Below are 7,094 nucleotides of genomic sequence, written 5' to 3'. Positions count from 1 at the left end.
GCACTTAAAAATGCATATCTCCTTCAAAGGATTTCACCGCGCGGTCTACCGGACTCAACGACGGCTGCCAAAACGCGCCGCGTCTTTCCGTTTCGGCGGTAGGCTATCGCTGCACGCGGCAGCAGCGGAGGGAACGAAACTGCAGCTGCTGCAGCCAGCTGCAGCCCTGCTGCGTCGTGTTGTGGAATCGGGGCGAGGGGAAGGAGCTTTCGGAGAGCTTTCATGGCTTTGCCCATCATGCCCTTTGCGCTTCGTTTATCGGTCGATGATAACATGGCCGCGGTTACGTCGGTTACGTGGCAGCACGGTGTAGGAAGGAGAGGTGACTCAACGCGGCGGGCGAGCGCGGCGAAACTTGGTTCGGCGCGGACGTATGCGCTCGTAGGTGGCGCTACTCGAACGAGGGCCATGCACTGCGGGTTTTCGGTAGCCACGGGCATGGAAACGCGCCTCGTACTGCGCCGTATAGAACGCGCGCTTGGATTTCGGTGGCATGAATTTATGGTCGCTTCAAACGAAAATACCCTTTCGAAAGAACAGAGGTTTTAGGGACGTCTCGGGTTAGTATGGGAATTTTAAGGCCGAAGCGCATGCACGCTATTTGGGGCGCGACAGCGACCGTAGCTTCAACACTTCTTTGCGAAGACGCAGCCACCTCTGCGAGTAATTTAAACAGCAGTATGGGCAAAAAAATGTTGCGGTGCACCAGTGCTATCCACTACGGTCACGGTGACTACGGCATACGAAGGCAATTTGAATTTCGCTGAACTCGGGCACACATGAATCAAATATCTATTTTAGTTTTGCGTTTTTACTTTTTGCAACGTGTTTTTACAAGCTTAATAAGCTTTTTCGAACATATACATGTCTATTGCACTGTTTTACACAAAAATGTCCCCAATAAGAAATATCGAGGAAATCATACACCATCAAACACCAAACTCTGTTTAGGGTGCTTCCAACTTTTCCAACTTTTGATTCATAAACACAATAAACCCGCCGCAGTCTTTGCTAACTATACGAATAAATCGGGACGGAAGCGTATGTGCAGCAAGATACAATACGTGCCTTCCATAATGCATTGCTAATTGCATAAGTACTTGCGTTATCAGAAGAAAGCAACGCACACAAACACAGAATACCTAGAAATTGCAACGTCTTCGTCATTACTTTATAAAATCACAGGTTCCTTTCCCCGTGCGGTGGCACTCATTTACGCAGCCGTTATCGCAGGGACTCCGCAAAGTGATAAAAAAATTTCTGATCTCACTGATTTTGAAAGAAAAAACAGGGGATAAGAAGTCGTCAAAAACAAGTGAAAAACACAATGATACTGTCACTGATTTGTTACATAAGATACTGGTGATAATAAGTCACTAAAAAACAAAATGAACAATTATGTTGTTTAAGTGCTACACATATCTCAGCCAATATTTAATACATAAACAATGTTTTTTTTTTCTAGCAAGGCTACAAAACCATCGCCTTGCCTAAAATAACGCAGAATCGCGAACAAGAACATCTGTAATAAATTAGGTACATTGCGTGCTTGCAACCAAGGATTTATATATATACACACACCCCCCTAACTTCGACACCCCCCCAAAAAGATTCCTCAACCACAAGCACCCTGCCTAGGGATTTATACAACACCCCCCCCCCCCCCCCCAAACATCCCACCGACACCCCCCAAAATCGAAATTCTGCATAAACCCCTGCTTGCAACCACCCCGTAAACAACGCGCTCCGCCTAAGCGCTTGCCGAAATTCGTCTTTGTACCGAAACAACCATACCCCGAAAGGTCCGTGTCCCGAAACGACCGTGTCCTGAAAAGTCCGTGCACCGAAAAGACCGTACCGAAACGCCCCGTACCGAAACGTCCTGTGCCGAAAAGACCGGAGCCGCCCTAGCACGCACCGTCCGCGGCTCGCATGGCCCCGATACTCCTAGCGCCCTCTGGTAGAAAGAAGGCGAACCCGAACAAGTTCTCGATGGAGCTGCTCTGCTGCGCCTCCGAGGCGATCAGTCACCTCTCCTTCCTACACCGTGCGTGGCAGTAACAAACGCGCATCATAGCAAGCTACCGCGGCGACGAGAGAGTGCGTCCCAGCCGTCCCAGCAGCTAGATATCCCAGATAGAGTTTCTATAGTTCATCTCATAAGCTACATGCAGCACTGTGGAGGCTACATTGTTATCAATAGTGCGCCCACTGAGGGCGCCTAATCCGCCGTGAAGGGGGTCCTGAAAGGACACTCCCTTCTCCCCTCTCGGCAAGTGGCACCGCACGGCCCCGGCGCCTTTTGTCGCTTCCTTCGCGGTGAGTTAGGCGGCCTGAGGGGGACAACAATGTAGCCTCCACAGTGCTGCATGTAGGTTGTGAGATGAACTATAGTGAGAAACTCTATGATCCCAGCCACCCAAGCCAGGTGGCGCAGGGAACATCAGGCGCCGTGACGAATTCCTTCCGAGCGAATCCTGCTGTTTAAAAAGCGGCCGTATTATTCGCTGCCATGGAGGAAAGAATGTTCGCTGCCCAGTTCTGGTTACGCCGGACGGGGCAGAAAGTTTAGGCTTCGCTTAGCACCTTGAAAAAAAAAAAAAAAACTTCGATCCGAAATTTACAGGACGCTTCTCCATGCCCTGTACGAGTGGTCAACCCAACAGCCGCCCCTACAAGCAGGCAGAACACGCTTGTACCCTCCCTGTTCTGTGCTTGTACTCACCAATGGGTGCGGAATATCTTGCGTGTGGTTCTCGCACCTTCCACGTGCGCCGGTTAGTCACCTCGCCGGTGTCGCCGGCGCAGAGGAAAGTCTTCGAGGCAGCACGCGTCCGCTCATGGTGCTACATACAGACTTCTTTCTGACGACGTATCCCGTGAAGACCGATCTTGCTTCGGCGATTTTACGCTCACGCGTGGTTTCACGAGGACCTGGCCACTTCGTTACGATATGCTGCATTACATCTACTTACCTTTATTCTGTAAAGAGGCCGAAGACAAACACGTGTGGAGATGGCGTACGCGGCTCCTACGCCTCCAGTGGCCCCCACCCCGACTGTCCGCCAGATTACGATATGAGCAGAAGGGTACCGTTGACGGTCAATCTACTTCGGTTCTTTCAGGAGTCCGGGAATAGTTCCCTGCAGGCCGTGCGAAAAATCCCCGAAAATTTGGCGATGAGTCATTATGTTGGACCCCAGAACATGACTCATTTTTGTTCCTATTTCATAGCCACCCTTTTTTTATGTCGAACTCCTTACATACCAATGCTACGTTTCCACATGCTCGCACCGAGGCCTTTCATGTGATACCCCATTCGCAAATGTGGCAGCACTGTGTATGCTCAAACTAGTGCTAGCACTAGCAAGTGCTGTATGAATACCGTCTCCAACACCTGTCATGACCACTTTTGCGCAAGGCGTGGCCATTCATGCACACAGTTATTTCCCACAATAACTTCAGCGGTTCATGCACACAGTTATTTCCCACAATAACTTAGCGGTTACACTGCCAAAGGCAGACCTAGCGACAGAACGACAGACGACCAACCAATGCGAAACCTTGGGGAAGGCTTAGCCCCTCAGAGGCAATAACGGTGACCGAACGGCGCTAAGACTCCACCAGCAACTATCACAGGCAGGCGTGTAGACGTGTAGCGTAGTGGCGGTTGCTCCGCCCGAGCACGGCGAGCAGCAGCAACACCAGAGCCAACTCGCCAAACAGAAACGAGAAAGACGACTCCGAAAGCACGAGTAAGTTCAACCACTTCGCCACACGAAAATATGGAGGTGGCGGTCAACTGTACATTTATTTTCGGGAAGGAAGCCTCCAGTGTCACTATAGCACCGGAATCCGTCAGACATACAAACAAAAGGTGACAGTCACTGCACTTTGCACACCTCCACTCACACACCGGATGAAACAGTTGATGATAAAGTCATCCCTGTGTACATTCAAGGATTCAGTTCAATGGGATGAACATGTGACCAGAAGAGAATAGCGCCGCAATTTCCAAAACACTTTCGGCGCCATGTGACACACTTCGGAAGTCATCCTGCTACTGCAGCGGCGGACCGTTCACACCAGGATGCAGAAACGTGCACCCAGCACCAAAGCGGCAATGAGAGTTCATGAAAAACTTGCAGGGAACACGTGGTCGGTGGCTTCTCGTAGGAGCACTTCTTCCCAGCGGTGTCCCGTTGCGTTGCACGTCCATCCCTTGCTGTCCTCCTCCGTCCGCAGTCATGCCCATGGGACCCATCCCCATGCCCGGACCGGGGCACCGGCCATAGAATCCGGCTCCATCTTCGGGCATGCCAGGGCGCATTATGCCCCAGTTGCCTGCATCGGCACCCACGCCGTGAGGATGCATTGGGCCAGTGACCGCCATGGGGAAGCCACCTGTCCCACCTACGGACATCGAGGAACCCATCATGTGCGCTCCTTGGTTCTGCATTGAGTTCGGGTACATGCCCATCATCTGCATTCCAGGGGGAATCTGTCCAGCGCCGCTGCATTGCATGCCAGTCAAGTTCTGAAATAGCCCCGTCTGCTGGGGCATGGAGCTTGAGAACTGACCCTGTGCCTCCTGCTGGGTTGCCACGAGCGGGGTGGAACTGCTCTGCGCCCTTTGGCCCTTAGGCGCAATGGAACGCACAAGGTTCGACAGGATCGGAGGCAGCCTGCTTGCTGCAGAAGGCTCTGCATGAGAGTAGTCGAGTGTTACACTCGAAGCACTCTCATCTTCAAGTGGAATAACCTTTGGCTCCTGTGAAGACAGCTGCTCTGGGTCAGCCTCATGTGGCGAATCCGGAATCGTGTCCTTTGAAAAGTAGATTTCCTGCAACGTGTGCTGTTGCCGGAGTCTCTGAGTTTCCTTTTCTTGACTGTTGGTCCCGCGTTTTACTAAGGCTTGGGGTAGAGTCAGCCGTCGAGGTGTCCGAAATGGTATGGCTTCTTCCATTCGATCGCCCATCAACCTACGGGCTGTCTCAACTGCTTGCCGTTCGCGCCTCATCTCTAGGGTCTTCATGTCACCGAAATTTTGCGGGTTGCTCACATTCACCCTTTCGGTCTCGTCAAGCTCAAAATAGTGGAACATCCTGAGCTTGCTCTCCTCAGCCCAGCTCACGGACTTTCTCGTCTTTTTTCTAGTCATGGACAGTATTGAGGCGGACTTGCCTGATTCAGGCTCTGCAAGGTCAGGGAGCTGCTCCTCCTGGTCATCGTTTGTGATTTCAGCCGCTTCATCCGTGGCCTCCCCTTCCCGAGCCTTTCGTGGCTCATTCCTTTTTGTAGAAGCCGCATCTTCGTCCTGTGTCGGTGTTGGAGGCGAATCGGCGCCCTCTTCAGTTGAAGCAACGCCTTCACCGTCTGGTGCCTTCGCACATCCCCTCTTCCTACGCTTCACCCTCTTTGCGATGTCATCATCTTCATCGTCCTCCGCGACGTCCCGAGCCTTTGCGCCGTCCTCTTCTGCTGCAGGTGTAGCAGTAGCAGCCTCCTCCGCCTCGAGAGTGTCCTTGTAAAAGTGAAGCTTTGGTGCTGGCTCAGTGGGGCCGTCTGGCGAGTTACGCTTGGCAGCTGCGGCCGCACCAATGGGCTTGCGCTTGCGCCGCGGTGTACCTGCGTTTGACGGGGCAGGAGCTGCCGTAAGGGCATCCATAAAACCCCCATCCTCGCGTAGCACATGCATTGGCTTTAATCCAATCAGTCGGATTCCTGGCCCTTCGGCACAATGGCCATCATCCCCAGTTGCCACCAGACTTGATGGCTTGGCCCACGGATCGCCGTGCATTGTAGGGACGAGCCGCTGCCGTGCGTCCTGTATGGCGCGCTTATCAAAGGCTGGACGACTGACCTTTTTCGTGCCGGCCTTGGCAGGTGGCGGCGGAGACGCCTCTTCCAGTCCCGTCGAGCGAAAGCGTGCCCGAAAAGTTTTGACCGTCCTTGGACGGTCAGCACGCTTGGCCTTTTTGGGCGGTGACTCCGTTGGGTTTGAAGGGCTCTCCCAGTCTGATGAGGCAGTGGAGGAAAAGGAGTTAGCAGAAAGGTCATGGGCGCCGTCGTCTAAAGCGCTCGTGTTATTCGAAGTGGCATCAGTGCCATCTAATACACTGGTATCAGCCGCCGCGGTAGCTTCATCTATGGAGCCATTTGAGCGATCCAATTTTACGGAAACATCCTTCCGAGAACTTGAACTTGACAATGACTTCTTGTTCTTCTTTTTAACAGTAGTATCGACTTTCCTTGCAGGCTCGGAAGCATCCTTGGAGTGGCCTTTGATGATTTTCATCCAGGCGCTCACAACTTTCTCGGAGGCCGCTCGAACATTTTCGTCACCGCTTTTCGTTAGGCTTTTGATCAGTTTTGGCGCAGCGTTTTCTTTGAGCCGTTCCAAGGACATAGGAAGCTGCTGACAGAGATTGAGCAACTCACACAGGAAGGGCATGTTCCCAGATGCTTTGGCTTCTTGCAGCCACGTGTTGATGGTAGACCAGCCGTCGAGGTCCAAAAACACCTCCAGGATGTCCGTTGAGGTCGAGGCCAACACGCTGCAGTAGACGCACCGGCTCACCAGCTTGCGTGAGAACTTCTTCATGAGGCTGGACAGCCTGGACACTTCGTCCGGGCTGCGAATGCCTCCCTCTGGGGACAGCAAAGGAGACAGCGCCTTCAGCAGCTGCAGCGGATCGATGGGTGCCATAGGTTGGCTCTACAATTCACCGCTACGCGTTTATCGGTTGATACCCTGCTACGCTTCTTGCATGCTATTATTTGTACTACGGAACGTTGACAAGTACGCGCTTTGTTTAATGTCGGCGTTCACTTTATCAATATCGCGGACGAAAAAAAGCCCAGGAAATCAAGCGAACAACGTGTATTTTTCTTCACACAGGAATCCCGACGGCCGTTCCACTGGCAGCCCTACCCCTGAAAAAAACGATGCATGTGCTCGTGCCGATTGCAAGAACGAAATGGCGCCAAGTGGCGCTTTTTGTTGTTGCCTCCGCAAAGAAACTCTATGCCTTCGCAAAAATAGACCCAAGCGTACGCGTGAATTTGCCTGCAAATTAAGAACTGGGAGCCTG

The 7,094-nt window shown here is 52.5% G+C and overlaps 1 protein-coding gene across 1 annotated transcript; it reads right to left on the bottom strand.

Annotated features, from left to right (window-relative positions):
• Positions 1–3,763: 3,763 nt before the first annotated feature.
• LOC144170225 (serine/threonine-protein phosphatase 1 regulatory subunit 10-like) lies at positions 3,764–6,709 on the bottom strand. The gene has a single exon (XM_077699874.1). The coding sequence runs from the start codon at positions 6,707–6,709 to the stop codon at positions 4,061–4,063; it is 2,649 nt and encodes an 882-aa protein (XP_077556000.1). The 3' UTR covers positions 3,764–4,060.
• Between the last annotated feature and the right edge of the window lie 385 nt (positions 6,710–7,094).

Source organism: Haemaphysalis longicornis, unplaced genomic scaffold, assembly GCF_048455015.1.
Source record: "Haemaphysalis longicornis isolate Haplotype H1 unplaced genomic scaffold, Haemaphysalis longicornis Haplotype H1 scaffold_2, whole genome shotgun sequence".
Lineage (NCBI taxonomy): Eukaryota > Metazoa > Arthropoda > Arachnida > Ixodida > Ixodidae > Haemaphysalis > Haemaphysalis longicornis.
The sequence above is the reverse complement of the archived record's forward strand: the minus strand, read 5'-3'. Positions and strand labels throughout refer to the sequence as shown.